Below are 17,556 nucleotides of genomic sequence, written 5' to 3'. Positions count from 1 at the left end.
ACCGTATACCAAACGTATACGACTGAACGTTCAGACAGACTATGTTATCGGAGTGAAGCTTAGACCGCCACATCTCTCCATGGCACCAGAATTTTCAGGTCCACCTCATTTTCTTTGCTCAATAAATAGCTATCTACTACCTACTAACTAACTACTAGCGAGAAACTACCATTGAATGTCAATAAGCATTAATCCCTAAAATGCTATCAAATGTTGGAAGAATACAGATTATAATGCTTTGGCTATCTTGCATAGAATTTGGGAACTATCTGGAGACATATCTTAAACGTATAAAAGTATTTTTTTTTAAGTATAACTTTTTTTTAAAAAAGGTTTCTTTAGTGTACATTGAGGGGCAAATCGAGTTCAAGTGATGCTCGTCAAAATCGCAGGGGAATCTGATGTCGGGGAATCTGAATGCCTCATTTAGGAAAGTGCAAGTTTCTCCTCTGTAACTTTTGCCTAGAGATGTCGGCACCAAACTGACATTTTGTATATGTAGTTGATTTGGAAACAAGATGTTAACTGGGCAATTGTAAAAAATAAAATCTAAACATGACTTGTCTCTGTCATATTGGCTACCTTTACAGTATTGATGAACGTTCATTAAAACGTTGCTGTCAGCTCTTCACGGTAAATTAAATCATTTTTTTTAGGCAAATCTATTACTCCAAGTTGTCCAAATAGTCATATTATCATTTAACAGTGTCCAGTCATTAAGTAGGCCTAAGGAATATGACTATTTTTGGTAGCTCCTCAGACCATCCAAACCTTTCTTATTGACGAGCTATAGTAGCCTACTCATCAAGATACATTATTTCCAGGCATATTGTGTATAGCTTTTTCACAATATAATTGTTGGGTAAATAACTAGTCAAATATAGTTGACCTGTCATATTAAAGAAGATATATTTTAGGTGATTTTCCAACAGTTCGTAACAAATGCTTGTTATTTTGAGGCCCACTGATGAATTCTTCAAAAATTAAGAAGACAATGAGTTCTGTAAAGTCAATACAACTATAATCCTGTATTTGTAAGCAGACATGTATGGGATCAATGCATCAGCTGTCCAAAATACTGTTTCAGCCGTTCGGTACTATATGGCTGTAACTAGCTAGCTCCAGTAGCCTACTTGTGACTCGGTAGTTCGCTAACATTGTTACTAAAGTGACTCCCAAGATGAATACAAAGGCATGATGACAACGTTAAACTTGAACTTAAACTTGCTGGTCATAAAATTGATGTAAAACCAAAAGTTTTAAGTAACTCTAGCCTAAACGTTCATGCCGCGTAACACTGTCTGTAGTGGGATTCAAAGCGAAAAAGCATTTAGGTGTTGTCGGTCTCAAAACAATACCTGAAAGCGGTGGGAAGCGAATAAATACCCTGGAAACAGGCACAAATAGGCGATTTGTGATATAACGACTTGAGGTTAACTAAAATCCGATTTCGGATAAGTGTCTACGATTTAGTTTACAGTAGGCTACACCAGTCTAGACAAGAAGAACTGAGCATACATTTTAAATATATCCACCTTACTTTAGTTACCTTTGTCGTTTCGATGAGTTCCCGAACGTTACTTCCTTTCATTTACTGTCCTGTCCTATCTCTGCTCAACCTAGCAACTTTCAAATAAATCACAACAAATAAAGTTTAATTATTTAAAAGGCGGTAGGACCTTTAATTTGCGCGCTGAGATCAACACTACAGTTTGCCCAACCAAAATTTACAAACATTCGGAAAGGAAATATTTCCACCAATCAGCACTTGTCTGTTGGGTGCTGGCACTCCATATATGGCAAAAGGGGTGGCGCTACGTCTTCGTTGCTACACCATCACTGTGGCAACAGTACTATTGACGAATCAGAATGGGGAGCACAGAAGGCGGGCGATTTGTAAACGTTGATGTGTTCCAAACTCAGTTCATTCATATTTCTGACTTTTGACAGTATATCTCCAAAGACACTTACTAAAAAAGGCGGGTCATTGAGAACATTGTTGCGTAACCTTGAACTAAAGCCGCCAATTAAATGTTTTCTGGCGCAACTGTTTCAAACTCTTCTGAATGGGAGATAATGAAGCAAAACATGACCATCAGAATGTTTTTGAATCATACAATTATTTTAATACGAACAGCTTCGATAATCTACACACACGAAGAAGGATTTAAAATCTATAATGTTATTTTACTATTACATTACAAATTATCACAGGATTAAAGCAATCAATAGACATGATGGCAAACCAAGTAGGTAGACTTGAAATAAATTCAGACATTTCTTTAAAGAGTGCATCTCAATTGATCGTTTAGCAGTTATCTCTGGTAGCAAGGAGGGGTTCATTCTCATTCTAGGTGTTAGTCCGTAGCTGGTAATCTAAAACAAAACAAAAACACAAGGGTAAAACTAGAATAAAACGTTTCTGAAAGTTACAATTGGCAAAAAAACTGTTTGTATGTAATTAACATGGAACATTGGTTGTACAACATGTAGGTGTAGAGTAAGTTGGCCTACCTCCACTTTGAGTGATGTACCTGACCCAGGGCAATGCCTGGTAGCCACTTTTCTCTATGATCTTCATGTACCGCACCTGAAATCAGAAATAGAGAGCAGAGCAGAGCCAGAGAGGGTCAAGGTACAAAAATGAACATAATATGAATGACTGTCCCTGGTCAACACGCTTTATAATTTTTTTTAACCAAATTAGGCAAATGATGTAGCCAAGGCTAGCAAACACACCTGTATCCCTGACACTGTGAAGTAGGGGATCTCAAAGTTGACTGTGATGGGAGGCCTGCCCTCCATCTCATTGTTCTCCACACTGGGGAGGCCAAAGTGAGCCCTCATCAAGAACTCCTTTCCTCCCTGGAACAAGAGTAACTCCATCCAACTTTGCCCAGCACTTCTCACACTAAGACTGTAATATCATGACCTCACAATAGAGAACACCAAACATGGCGCAGCTCTGATGTACTAACATATCTAGTATATCTATCCAAATGTATATTTGGACTCACAGGGAAGGACTTGATGGTCCAGATCACCAGGTTCTTCTCAGGGACGTATTTGGCGCTGCCCGTGCTGGTCTTGAACTTGGGGGAGTCGGCATCACTGGGCACAGGTACCCGCACCTCCACATTGTTAGCCACGGACTGCTTCTTAAACTGACCCTTCGCCTGGAGAACACAACACAGAGCCGATGTCCACTCAAGAATAATTACAGGAAACATTCAAGCATCCATCGTGAATTTACATAACATTTAAATTCAATTTATAGTGTGCACATTTGACAATAAAGTTATACATTTTGTCCCTATAGGTCTTGTATGCATTATTTTCACAGTTGAAGTGTTTGTATGTGTTGAAAACCATTGCACTGTTTCAGTATCAGTCATACTCTACCTTGACCATGATTTCCACTCTGCTGTGGGAGAACTTCTCTATGACAGACTCGATCCATATCAGTGGCTTCACCTGTGAGATTTGGGCGAGAGTTTGATCAACTGCACTCGTGAATCCAAATGCGTTTGGTGGCGCGTGTCCGGAAGGCGTTCGGGCAAAAGGCTCACGTGCGTGTTGAGGCGGTAGGACATGAGCTCGGACTCTCCGTCCGGCGGGATGAAGGAGATGGTGCGGTCGCTCTCGAAGCGCGAGAGACGGACGCACTGGTGGAACTTGACGTCCTCCATGACCACCGTCTTCCCCTTGTCACCTGAGCGCACGCGGGCAATACACACACACACAAACAGGGCTGTGTATGCCCGGCTACGTACTGTGTGCATATGTGTGTGTGCGAGAGCGTGCGAGAGCGTGTGCGCTGTACTTACGGCCAGTGAGGGCAAAAAGCACCCGGTCGTTGAGCCCCAGTCTTAGCTCAGGCATGCCAGACAGCATGGTCTTCAGCTTGATACTGCCCACGATGTCACTGCTCATCACACTGCCGTTGGCATTCACCTAGAGGACAAACAGGGGCCACGTCCTTCATCACATGCATCACGATGACAAACATTATCAGCCATTAGATTGAAGTGTCCAAAGTGTCCAGTTTTCAAGTTGATTTGCCATTTGCGACAAGGTGCATTGGAATTTTTGGACCTGCTTGGTTCAGCCTCATTTTCTAGTTGTCTAACCTGTGATGGTTGTAAATCTTCTTGATTACCAAAACTATAAATCCTTTATAAAGTATTTCTTGTAAACAGCATGCATGACAGAGGCATCCATCCATGGTGGGAATTTGGTCAAAATCACTGTCAACTGTCAGTTTTTCTCTACTTCTATTGCAGTGTCGTAACATTACTCACCAGTACGTTAATAGACTCGATGACGTCAATAAAGATCTCATTCTTTTTGTACTTGATGCCCTCTGACCTCCAGGAGACAGCGTTGGTGACAGTGGTGGGGACCTTGGTCTTGGTCACCTCCAGTTTGTTGCCCTCCTGTGTGATGTACCTGCAAATGACATTATTTAAAACTACTATGTTCTACTTCCTAATGGGTAACGAGGGATTTGGTTAAGAGACACTGCAACTTTATCTTTCCTTTCCAAAAAAGTTGGGGAGGATCATTTTGATGGGTTCATTTTAAGAGGTCACTGCAAGTTGAACCCTTCTGTTCCTCACTCAAAACTTTCATAATCTAATTATTTGTTAAAGGAAAGAAAAAGGTGGTGCTGTGGTCCCTCATTTTTTCCAGAGCTGTATATCTGGACACAATGTCAGCCTACTGGACACTGGCCATTCACTGATATTATATCTAAACACAATGTCAGCCTACTGGACACTGGCCATTCACTGATATTATATGTAGACAAAATGTCAGTCTACTGGACACTGGCCATTCACTGATATTATATGTAGACAAAATGTCAGCCTACTGGACATTCACTGATATTATATCTAGACACAATGTCAGCCTACTGGACACTGGCCATTCACTGATATTATATCTAGACACAATGTCAGCCTACTGGACACTGGCCATTCATACTACAGCTCCGGATTAATGAACAGTGTGCGTGTGATGTGTTGAGTCTCACTCCTGCAGGATCTTGCTGTCAGTGGTCTGGGGAAAGCCAAAGTCCATCAGTTCATCCAGCAGCTCATACACCACCACAAAGTTGTCTTGAATACTCTCCTCCTCCAGTTCTTTAAAGTACTCTGTGAAGACCTGGATGAACACACACACACACAGACTCATACTCATATAATAATAATAATAATAACATATGACTTAACATGGACGTATGTTACGACATGCAGGAGTGCCTCAACTCACCTCAACTAATTTATAAAGAAAGGAATAGACCAGGGAAGCATTCGAGTTCTTGTTTGTAGTTGCTACCACTTCACATAAATGATGTCAAGGACAATCATGTACAATACCCACACAAGCATATGCATCATTTATAGTTTTTCTGTTGAGTCTTTGCCGTGTCCTTTTCCTTTAAGCAACAAAGCACCTTAATTACAGGACAAATGTGCTACTGAAAATTGAGCAATTTCATGGCTGGCGCCATGTTGACAAGTGCAGCAACGAGTCAGTTGGCTGAGCGGTGAGGGAGTCGGGCTAGTAATCCGAAGGTTGCCAGTTCGATTCCCAGTCATGCCAACTGACATTGTGTCCTTGGGCAAGGCACTTCACCCTACTTGCCTCGGGGGAATGTCCCTGTACTTACTGTAAGTCGCTCTGGATAAGAGCGTCTGCTAAATGACTAAATGTAAATGTAACGAGAAGAACAAATTTGATAAAGTTGTACTTTATTTGGAACTACTGTGTGAAAAGGATACAGTACAGGTTGCTGTGTTTGATCCACATGAAGTGGACTCTTCCATGGGCCATGATTGGACAGATAAGACCATCCTCTTCTTGTTGCATTAGCAGAGGCAGGAAGTGATCGATTTCTGACATGTCCACATCGCCTTTGTAGTTCCGACATATCAACACCTGAGGGGGATGATATAAAAAAAGAACAATAATATATATATTTAATTTGATTAATATAGGTCAAGGAGTGAGAAGTAAGGGTTACAGTAATGAACACATAGTATTCAAGAATGATAACTAATAATTACTTTACTTTGACTTGGTATAAGTGAATGTGAACTCAAAATATCACATTCCATGAAGTCCTTTAGAGACTACTAAATTCTATCCATCAACCAAGACAAGAAAGAACACATACGGAAATTACTATGCAAAACCAGATAGCAAATTAAGATACTAGCCCATGCAAATTTAACAACTTATTGACGTTGGCTGTACAGGAGGGACTGAAGTCGCTGACTTATACTTGAACTATATTAAAATGTTTATGGAATGCTTGTACCTGTGTGCATGCATTAAAGCGACAGGTGTCACTTGAAACTGCGTTCTCTGCCTCTCCTCTTTCGTTGTGAAAGGTCAAATTACCTCGCAAGCTTGAACAAATCAGCTTGACTTACCTATACCTAGTTATGCAGTAAGACACATTTTCGCAAATTGAACAGGCCCACACTGTGTTGCTGTCAAAATGACTGTCAGTGCAGGCAACATGCAACATATAAAAGTCAGTTTCACCTTAAATGACATTTTTTGAGAATTATTTTTACATCCTGTTCGAACAGCACAGGTATGTCAGAAGCAGAACATTTCCGTTTAGGCTACATAACTTACGGAAGTTACTCTCCTTAACGATTAATGCAACTTTAACATGCTACTTATACAATTTGTATGATTCTTGGACAGGTATTCACGTTTCACAATAACGGTTGGAAACTTGTCCAAAAGCCCAACCGAAACATTGGGGAAACAATTTCGCCCTTTTCATGCGTAGGCTGTCCATGTAAAAACGTTATAAATCAGCAAAGTCAGTGTGAGAATTGATCTTACCTTTCCTTTTAAGTCCAATACAAATATAGCAGAAGCCGACATTATTTATTTACCAAAATACTGAGCATATATTCTTAAAGTATGCAAACACTAAAATAAGTGAAACCAACGCATTTATTCGCCATTAAAGTTTTCCAAATGAAGGGTATTTCTTTAATGGTGCATTGGCTCCACCGTTCCTTTTCCTGAATGTGTCGACGTCACTGGTTCCAGGTAAAACATTTACTATGGCTGAACGCACCTGTTGGAGAAAGGCTGCACTTGTCATAAAATCCGCTAGAGGGCATCACATGTTCATAATTCAGTAGCCTATGGATATTAATGATTTACAGCAATAAAACGTGGGTTATATTCAGAATTCAGAAGATTCAAGTTTTACAATCTTGGTTGAAACCTAGTCAGATATAATATAGAATGATGAGCAAAATATAACATTTGATTTATTTTAATAAATTAAAAAATGAATATGTTACTGCCCGTTTTAAAATGATCACTATAGTAAAAAATATACCAGCGTGATAACGTGTTTTGATTATTTTATGCTGAATTTCATTGGCCATATATTACTCTGATATATTCCAAGAACTTTGACCTTTGGACTTTAAAAGTCCTTTACTTGTCATGAGGGTTTCTTTTTTCGGCCCCATTGGAGCCACCCGACCTTAAAACTGTATCCTAAAACTGCAGATATGTTACGTGATGTTGAAGCTTAGTTCTAAACCCATAACCCTTTCTCTATAAACAGGTTCCCACCACACCCCATCTCCTTTCCTCATTCAAGCCTCCTCCTCTAGTACTTGCCCTAGATCCCAGTTTGTCCCGTCTCCACCCATCCATTCAACTCTTATCAACTCTTCATGGGAGACATGACAAACTATAACATGACTTCAGTTCGGAAGGCAGGAGTGTATGCGAGGGGCAGACTCAAGTCAATATAGATTCCCTCTTTCATTGCCTGACAGTTCAGTTTGCATTGGTGGGTCAGATGGCTGAGCGGTTAGGGAATCGGGCTATGAAACAGAAGGTTGCCGGTTCGATTCCCGGCCGTGCAAAATGACGCTGTGTCCTTGGGCAAGGCACTTCACCCTACTTGCCCCGGGGGAATGTCCCTGTACTTACTGTAAGTCGCTCTGGATAAGAGCGTCTGCTAAATGACTACATGTAAATGTAATGCATAAGCATCTGGGCCTGCTGTTGACATTCACATTTAGGCTGTAAAATGGGTGGGAACGCCTTACCGAAACACATATGCTACAATCACAATGGTTTTGATCTGTTAGGCCGTGACGTGTAAGTAACTGTATGGGGCAATATAAGAAAGCCCCAGATAGGAAATGCTTTGTTTCCCTTTTCGCTAACTCATTGTTTGCAGTACTGTACCTATTCACATATTTTTGCAAGTAGGTACACTCCATATTAATAAACTGTGCCCTATTGAATACATTTTAGACAAATAAATGAGGGTGAGAAAGAAAAAAGTAGTACCCCAACAGGAGGCACCAGAGGAAACATGTCAACATCAACATTGCCCCCTTTAACTCAATATTCTGGCTCCAATTCCTTCTCTCGCTACATGTCTTTCTCTCTTTCTCAAAAATACAGAATTGAGCTTTTTGTAGCTCAGACTGGGAAGGAAACAAAACTCTTTTTCTCCTTCAATTTTCAGCTTTCTAACCTCAGGCCAGGAACGTGTTTAAGACTGATTCACTTATATTGTCTATTTGATATATACAGACTGATTCTAAAGGTCCCATTGCGGTTATAATGACGATCACAGAAGGCCTATCTGTGCCCAAGTTGCTTCGGAATGGCCTGGAGTCTTCCTCTCTCTCTTTCATCTGTTCAAGGAAATCTGGATTAAATGTCAGTGGTCAAACCTGTAAACAGACTTTGTCACTTAACTTCAAATTCAAACCTCAGTTTTAGCTAATAAGGTCAACAGCTCCAAGCTTAGTGGAACCACAGAGATGCTGCTCACTAGCCTGTCAGATGTCAAAGCTTATGGTGACTTCTAGAAAGAGACACTAATGTAGTTATGTTTCTTTTTTTTTTGTCCCTAATGTGTCAGTCTAAGACATCCTCCCATCCTTTCAGCATGTGAAACCATGCCGGTTTGGCACGTTTGGCTTCAGGAATTGAGCTGAGAAGGTTTATTGTTGTTGCTTATCTCCATCCAGTACAACCAGTTCTCTGTGTGGTAACCTGGCTGGGTAACTGACGTCTCATCCACTTCCCATTATCATGTCACCGGACACTCCCCATTGGCTACGACTCAGTGTGGTGTGAGTTGTAACTCCGCCCCTTCGGGACAACGCCATCCAATGGGGTCCGGCAAAAGGCTCATATGTAAATAGTGAGGTGAGGCAGAGACAACATTAGAGATGTTGTGCCTGTTGTTATTAATCACCAGGGGTTTCAGGGGTGTATCTTTAGCTCTGAAGAAGGGCGCGTAGGGCATTGTGGTACTACTAATTTAAATGGTTATGAACACAAGCGTTTGTCGACAGCATTGCTGGTGCAGCTGGATACGCCTGTGGGATAGCCATTGATGTGCACAAAGCTTTTAATTGTGCACTTCAATTAAGTATTTTAATAACAAGTGGAATTTCACCCACAAAACATTTGCATTTTCTATTATCAACCATTGACCATTGATCATTTTATTCATGTATTGTGTATCTGTTATTTTAATTAGCATTTTTTAACTACCCACAAAAAGAGGTGCAAGTCTCATTTATTACCCTGAATAAAAAAAGGATTAAAAAAAAACATTCAATAACCGAGACAAAAAGCAGGACTGTGTATCATATATAGATGTAAAAGCCCTGTACTTAAATTAGAAATGAAACAGACTGATTCTTCGTAGATACTGTGTAATTCCCTTAAAGAGAAATACCTTCAGAGTTTACTAGAGGTGTGATTTCGGTGATACTGCTGGCCCACTATCAGACGTGACAGGAATCTTTACACACCGTTCTTTTCATGAGGAATGTAGTCCTGGTCAGACTGCATTCCACTCTGCTGTCACATATTGACAACAAAGCCTTGTCCTTGACAGGTGGGGTCAGGGAGGGTTTGCACAGTCCTATGATTGCGCTCTTAGTGAAGTATGTATTAGATGGCTGATAGACAACATTCCCTAGTTTTTAGGAATATATATTATAGGTAAAGTTAGTAGAGATGGATACATGTTAATATAGTATTGTATTAATATAATTTAGTCTTGCACCTGGGGGACTTTTAATGGTTTATGGTTGAAAAGCTATTGGCGGAAAGAGAAGTCTGTTGATTTTACGGTACGTTCGATAGATAAATTATGAAGATTAAATAATTGTTCTCAGAGAAAGCTGTGTTGTGGTGTGTGTTCTGAAGACGGTACTGAAAAGAATTTTGAATGCAGGTTTGCTTGACAGCAGGGTAATTTTTGTTGATGTATTCTTTTCCGTTTTGGGCTCAGGAATGTGAAGCAGATTTGCATTGTAACCCTTCAGGCCCTGACAACAGTCCGCAGTGCTCAGGATCTGCTGTCACGTCCTCTTCCTAGAAGGGTGTTAGTATTGAGTAAAAATGTTTCCAATGAGAGGAAGGAAGAGGTGATACACACACTCATTTTGAGTGACATTTGGTTTATTTCTTTATGTACCTTTAGCCACCCACATAAATCCCAGTGACACCTAAATAAGATATAAAGGGTATCACACAATAATTGTTCTACGTTAAGGGTAAAGTTCTGTAGACCTTAATGGAGAGTGTAATACTATAGCAGGGCTTTATACAATACATGAACCCCTTCAACACAGGATAAAAAGCTATCGATGGCAGTCCCTCATCTCCTGACTCTCACTGTATCCAATGCTGATGTATTATGCAGAGCAGAGCGCTAATGCGGTGTATTGTGAATGGGCGGAACCAGTAATTAGTCGTGAATTATGGATGATGATTGGTGGGGTCTGGTTGGGTCGGGGTGGTTTTGTGGCGGTGTGTCAGACCACCAAGCAATCTTACCGCCTACGCTGAGAAGACGTTTGCAAAAAACCTTTTTGCAATGGAGGGCATGAAGAATTCTGTTAAACATTTTTAATAATGCTGTGAATAAGTATTAGGCAGTTTGTTTACAACTTATTCAGATCCAAAGACCAATCCTATCATTTTACACACACAAATGAACAAATCATTTATATGTATTCAGATATGGTTTTGGTGTAAAATCTAAATTTATAACAAACAGTGTGGAAGGGCTTTTTTTTTGCAACAATTGTGCATCTCTTAGTTACCGCTACACCACTCCATGAATCTAAGAGATGTTTCAATGTGTTCATGGTTCATTTGCAGCCCTCTCACTACTCTGTAATCCTTCTAAGCTAATTATGAGCCAAGCCTGTTTGAATGGTTAATAGATTACGGGTTTAACAGGTTCTTTCTGTTCCAGAATTGTCTAGAGGCAGTATCTCTTAGTCAGCAGTTAACATTCCCAAAACAATGTGAATTTGAAGTACCATTAAAATATTGACCTCATTTTCATCTCAATCTCTTTTAGGTTTTGGTGTCAATCAATAAAGTTTATAGTTAGAAGAAACACATCTTGTGAATAAACCAAACGTGATCAATCTAGTTTCAAAGTAGACAGAGACAGAGAGCAGTCAGATGAAGATAAAATCAGAGGACCCACAGATTCCAAATCACACCATCAGAGACTTGTGACTGTGGAGTGCTGCCAGGAACAATGCACGTATTGTTTTCAGTGGTGCCTCATCTAAACCACCGGTCAACTGCACGTGATATGAATACAGATATGCTTGACTGTGTGCAGGAAAAGTAAGAGATGCAGGTCAGCATTTCAATTATTCATATTTTATTTACCGAAAAACACAATTTCAACCGTAGTATTTAGACAGGATTCTAAATGTTGCAATTCACGCGTAACAGACAGCTTTTGTACTCGGTCCAGAAAACTCTTAGTTTTCGCTTTCACCACTGTCATATGATGGTTCAATGGTATAAAGCTGTTACATTCCATAAAATAATTATGTTTGTATTTTCGAGTTTGAGGACGTCATATACATAAGATATAATAAGCTCTGGATAAGAGCGTCTGCTAAATGACTAAATGTAAATAAGAAAGAGGATGATTAAAGCTGGATTGAAAACTCTCAATGTAATGTTTTTACAATATAGGCCTGTATAGAAATAAATAAATGAATCTGCAATATGTACAACATTCAAGGTTTACAATGTACAAAACTGAACAAGGCAAAGCAACATTAAGTATTTACAAAGTATTATAAAACTATTAACACAACTCAAAAAGAAAATAATCAAGCTAAAAGTCACAAAAAAGCAACCAATTTTCTTCACTGGTTTTGGGAACACCAAGGCAACGGTTCAACTGAACAATAGTTTTCCTTCATGATTACAGATTATCCACGTTACATACCCACACCTAAGTCATGAGGAAATTTCTGTTTTTTTATACCTAAAAGTAATTTAAAATAAAGTTTCTTCTCCTTAATGTCTGTCACTGGTCATCAAGAAACCACAACAACACAGAGAGCACAGGGTCATGAGGGTCAGCGATGAGGGTCATTATAAAATCCATACATTAAGTCCCTGTTCTCCCCTACTCTTGAAAAAAAACAGAGAAAGTACATCACTTCTGCATAATAGTCTCAAATCATCCTCCATAACCATAATAACTTCCTATCAGAATGGAATCTACACAATTCGGCAACAAGGCAACTGGTTGAAAGAAAATGTGTTTCGTGCGAGGCACAATGAGAAGGCGATAATTACCGTAGTTGGTAAAAGAGTTCAAAGATGGAGGACGTCGTAAGGCATTTAAGAACAGTGTATCAGTGTAGATGGAGAAACCACAGACGTTAAGATTTCACAACGGACACATGACGGCTCAGAACAACCATAACCCAATTATACAGAAAAAAATATGAAGGACTAAACTTCATTTGTAGTATATTTTTCATCTTAAAAAAAAAAAGTTCATACAAAATGGCTTCCGAAGGTTTCTTTAGCCATGGTCCCACACACTTAAACAAGACCACACCCTACAGAAGCTTACGGATGGCTTCGTCTTCTTCAAGTCGTTTTCCATTTGTCCTTGAGAAATGTTCCCTCTCTCCTTTTCTATATCATATTTTCTTCATTTGGAGGTTTTCCTTTCGGAGTCTTGGACGGCACAGTGCTGAGGTCAGGACAGCAAGCCCCATGATGAGGTCATCAGAGTGTGGAGAGGATGAGTCAGCAGCAGCAGCAGCAGCATTACCAGGGATCGGAAGGACCTTCGTCTGGTCACGTTTTCAACAAAAATACATATATTTAAATATTCTTCCATTTCCGTCTTTTTCAAGTCTTCGGAGTCACTCCTAGTCTTCGTCCAGACTCACAGCCTGTCTCTATAAAGAGAGAGAAAAAAAAACATTTACAAAACATCTTACAACACCTCTGACATGATATCGTTATCAGGTAGATTGAACCCGTTTGATAACACCTGAAGCACCTCAGGTCGCACAAGGAAGGACGGCCGTCGGTCGAGGCTAACGCTAGGATGTGTTCAGAACAATAAGGAGCATGAACCTACCTCTGGGTAAACATATCCTTCATGGTCCTGCCTCCGGCAGATGTGGACCTCGTCCTCATGGACCTCGGTGGTCTTCTGGTAAACTGGGTTGTCGAAGTGGATGGTATTGGTGTTCTTTTGCCGCCAGTGTCTCCAGAACCACACGCCACCGAAGGCCACCAAGCACAACACCACTACGGGAAGAGAGAAGGTCCAAATGTCAGTTGGACAACAGGGGAACAGAAAGGACATAGGGTGCAACTACCAAGACAAGAAACAATGGGATACTCACTCAATGGCAACACAACATAGAGAGCAGTGGGGTGAGATGTATTGGCTTCTGTTGGCATGGCAGCATATCTGCTTCCTGAAAAAAGGAAAACAAAACAGCATGGTTCATTTTAGACACCAGTCCCCCTCAGTACATGTGTATTCGTCTTTTGTAACTGACTTGCATACAGTTGCTGTGACGTAGAGGCCTACCTTTGGCTGACACGACGGTCTCCTGTGGGTTTTGAGTGGTGGAGCTACTTTTCGGATCCTGAGGACGTACGCGGGGGAGAGAGGACGTGGTAGTGGCGGTAGCTGTGGTAGTGGTGGCAGGTTCAGGCTGTCGTGGCAGGGCTGGGGCTTCAGTTTTGGGTCCGACAGGTGGCACCATGGGTTTTTCAACTGATAGGGTTGCAATAAGGTCGAATGTTAACAAAGGTCAAAAGGTTAGTTAGCCATACATAGCTTCCTTCGCAACTGAGGACATGAAACCTACCTGACTCGCATTTCTTCATGTCAGAAGCCAGGGTGATGTTGTCAGGGCAGGCACAGGTGTATTTGGGGGAGCGCTGGTTGATCTGGGGGGCAGGGAGACACAGGAACTCACAACCACCATTCATACTGTTACTCTCTCTGCACCAGTTGGTTCCTGCAGGAGACAAAGAAGGAGAAAGGCAGTTAGCGTTAGATCACATGTGGAGTCACTTATTAAACTATAGCTCCAACCGGTCGTATCATGTGGGAAGCACATGACTGGCTATCGTACCGTTGGGCTGCTTGAGATCATGGTACAACACAATATCCTCAGGCTGAGTCAGGTTCTTTGCAAGTTCCTTGATATCACGTCCTGTAAGGCGGTTGGCACTCATTACTGTGTTGCTGCTGACGTCAGTCCAGTAAACTCGGTCCTATGATAAAAGAAATGTAAAAGACAAAAACTAAGTTACTCAAAACAGCTCACACTGTAGCAATATCGAAACAAAATAGCTAGCTGGCAATTTTTTTTTTTACAGTTGAAGCTTTTAGATGTAGAAAATCAACCCGTTGGCCTAAATTTGGTAAGCTTGGTCTCATCTTAACACCAGACTGGATTGCTGGACAGTAATACATCCAAAGCTGGCTGGCTATGCTCAGCTAATTAACAGAGTTAGTGTAGGTAAGGCTGGGACCCTCTTAGTATCCTCTAAGCACAGTGAGGATGTTATTGACCTGCGAGCTTAGCTGCTCAGGGGGGCTTAGTAGGGGAAGGATTTCTGGGAATGTGATTTTGAATCATTACCTCTGGTTCGGTTGGAGTAGCAATTCACCCATATCTCTCTTTGAACCCGCTATCGCAATCTTCCATGAGGGCGATGAAACCCAGTCAGACTCACCTCGAAGACGGTGAGCGCGATGGGGTGTGGCAGCTTCCCCGCGTTGGCCATGAGGGTGTGGGGTGCTCCCCCGTCGGTGCTGATGCTGAAGATCCCGTGCATCTTCGAGTCCACCCAGTACAAACGCTGATTCACCATGTCTGAGACGGAAGAGACATTAGGAGCGCCATTAAAACCCTTCTGTTTGGATTGGAACGGTTGGGTCAAAGTGATGGTGAATTTCGTCGTGGACATTTCACATGGTCCACTCACCCAGAGTAATGCCGTTGGGCCACGCAATGTTGTCCGTCACCAAGGCAACGCGGTCGGCTCCGTTCAACCCGCTCTTCTCGATCTTGGCATTGGTTCCCCAGTCGGTCCAATACATGAAGCTGGACAAAACAGTTCCCCTTCACCGTCAATACATGATTTTAGATACTCTTGGCAGAATCCTGTACTGAGCGGATAGCCTTGTGTCAAAAGACTGTCTTTTGTGCTACTGAGGACAACAACATTATAGCAATATTCTAGAAATATCCTAAGCCCACTGGAGGCACTTACTTGTTGACAGGGTCCACCACAATGCTTCTCGGTTTGTCCAGGCCTTCGGAGATCAACGTCTTCCTCTTCAAACCATCTTCAGTCGCCACGGAGATGGTCTTGTGGACACTGTCGGTCCAGTAGATGTTGCCGTGGATCCAGTCGACGGCGATGCCCTCGGGGGCCCCGTTCCAGCTGTCAATCACAACGCTGTGGTGGGAGGAGTCCTCTGCATTGTCCAATTGGGTCCTGGAGAAGAGGCGGGGCAAAGGTGGGGTGATGTGATGTTGTTGGGTAAACAAGGTCCTATCATATTGTCCACACATCCCAGGCACACACCCATATAGTATATGTCCCCAAAACAAGTACACTGGCGCACACACACATAGGACTGCATGCTGCCAATGGGAGTTCTAGGAATACAGCTTTGACACACACACACACACACACACACACACACTCACCTGTAGATCTTCTTGTGGGTGTGGTCGGACCAGAACACGGTCTTACTGGGGATGTCTATGTCCAGAGCCGTGGCGCTCTTGAGCCCTGGGATTATGCGTTTGTAGTCTTTGCGGTCCAGAGTCATCATCCTCACGTCATGGTGATTGGTGAAGAGCAGATAGGGAACATTACCTGGAACACAATTAAATAACACCCCGTTACACCTCATGGTGTTATATTACATTGCAATTTGTAATGATGTCACTCCAGTTCGGCATTGTGGTCACATTAAGGAAAGAGTACATTGATTAAAGCTAGACTGGGCAGAGCTTCCATTTTCAGTCAAACAAGGGCTTTTTATTTTCTGTATTGTGTAAGGATGTTTTTGAGAAAAAAGGCTACAAGTTCAGGTCATAGGCTTATTGTAAAGTAATTTACCTGCGACAGCCTTGCAGTCTTTAGTGTAGGGGTCCATAGCGTAACCCTCCTCACACACACACTTGTAACCCCCGTCCTGATTAATACACGTCTGACTGCAGATGTCTGGGCTTTCACACTCGTTAACGTCTGCAGGTGTTGGAGAATGTTAAATGTCAATTGAGTTTCACTTGACCATTCTCAGAAAATAGATGCTTTTGAAGATAATTCCTGCTGTAAGGTTGACCTTTCTGCTGTACGTGATGAATGCTTTAAGTGGTATTTTTTGAAACTATGAGGTAAACAATAAGATGCGTTAAAGGTTGTGCCAAAACCTGTTTAAACATCACTCAATCTCTCACCTTGGCAGCCTTTTTTGTCAGCCATCAGTTTGTATCCTGCACGACAGAGGCACTCAAAGCCCACAGTCAGATCCTTGCAGACATGAGAGCATCCGCCATTTTGGGTCGAACACTCATTGTTGCCTGGAAAATGGGACAAAAATTTTAAACCGGGCCAACAATCATTATAAAATAAGCATGTCTTTTTCCAAGGCTTGGATGTATATGACCTAATCCACAACCACTAACTATATTGGCATGTTAGAACAGAGCTACTTGGCTAGCTATCCTCGTCAAATTTTCCTAGCTAAGATGTGTCCTTCCTTTTAGCATATAATTTGCTAGCTCCAGAAAAAATACTGTAAAAGGATAAATGCATTTAGTATAGCAAGCCATCATGGTTCACTGCAAGAAAGTAGTGTAGCTAAGACGACGCTTGTGCTGCCAAAATTCTAGCAAGATACCTGATATTGTGACTCACCACAGGCTTTCAGCGGTTCGTCAGACCAGTCACGGCAGTTTTTTTCCCCGTTGCACACCTTGTCCATGCTGATGCACTCTCCGCTGCGACACTCGAACAAGCTCGGACCCTCGCACTTCTTAACTGGGGGACACAGTTGCGTCACACTACATTACACTACACGTTTCAGTAGAATAGTTTCGAAAACATGATTGGCTACATAGCTAGATTTTTGGGTGAAAAAACTAAATACACACAGTCCCGAGAAATCAATCCATTCATTTGATACAGTAC

At 41.6% G+C, this 17,556-nt stretch overlaps 2 protein-coding genes across 2 annotated transcripts in view; both read right to left on the bottom strand.

The window, feature by feature from the left end:
- Positions 1–1,548: 1,548 nt before the first annotated feature.
- On the bottom strand, positions 1,549–7,060 carry ap1m2 (adaptor related protein complex 1 subunit mu 2). The gene is made up of 12 exons (XM_062448400.1): positions 6,868–7,060; positions 5,787–5,943; positions 5,275–5,342; positions 5,036–5,166; positions 4,302–4,449; positions 3,828–3,954; positions 3,570–3,712; positions 3,403–3,474; positions 3,018–3,176; positions 2,740–2,865; positions 2,515–2,590; positions 1,549–2,376 (listed from the first exon to the last, which is right to left on the bottom strand). The coding sequence occupies exons 1-12, from the start codon at positions 6,907–6,909 to the stop codon at positions 2,351–2,353; spliced, it is 1,275 nt and encodes a 424-aa protein (XP_062304384.1). The 5' UTR covers positions 6,910–7,060; the 3' UTR covers positions 1,549–2,350.
- A 4,639-nt stretch (positions 7,061–11,699) lies between these two features.
- Positions 11,700–17,556, bottom strand: part of ldlrb (low density lipoprotein receptor b) — a 16,510-nt gene continuing 10,653 nt past the window's right edge. Inside the window, exons 3-15 of the mRNA XM_062448893.1 lie at positions 17,284–17,429; positions 16,824–16,946; positions 16,483–16,611; positions 16,065–16,236; positions 15,622–15,849; positions 15,334–15,452; positions 15,082–15,221; positions 14,475–14,616; positions 14,205–14,357; positions 13,922–14,110; positions 13,731–13,805; positions 13,460–13,632; positions 11,700–13,274 (exon numbers count right to left, since the gene is read on the bottom strand). Of these exons, the coding sequence (XP_062304877.1) occupies positions 13,245–13,274; positions 13,460–13,632; positions 13,731–13,805; positions 13,922–14,110; positions 14,205–14,357; positions 14,475–14,616; positions 15,082–15,221; positions 15,334–15,452; positions 15,622–15,849; positions 16,065–16,236; positions 16,483–16,611; positions 16,824–16,946; positions 17,284–17,429 (1,819 nt within the window). The 3' untranslated portion in view covers positions 11,700–13,244. The remainder of the gene's footprint in view (positions 13,275–13,459; positions 13,633–13,730; positions 13,806–13,921; positions 14,111–14,204; positions 14,358–14,474; positions 14,617–15,081; positions 15,222–15,333; positions 15,453–15,621; positions 15,850–16,064; positions 16,237–16,482; positions 16,612–16,823; positions 16,947–17,283; positions 17,430–17,556) is intronic.

Source organism: Osmerus eperlanus, chromosome 22, assembly GCF_963692335.1.
Source record: "Osmerus eperlanus chromosome 22, fOsmEpe2.1, whole genome shotgun sequence".
NCBI classification, from domain to species: domain Eukaryota; kingdom Metazoa; phylum Chordata; class Actinopteri; order Osmeriformes; family Osmeridae; genus Osmerus; species Osmerus eperlanus.
The sequence above is the reverse complement of the archived record's forward strand: the minus strand, read 5'-3'. Positions and strand labels throughout refer to the sequence as shown.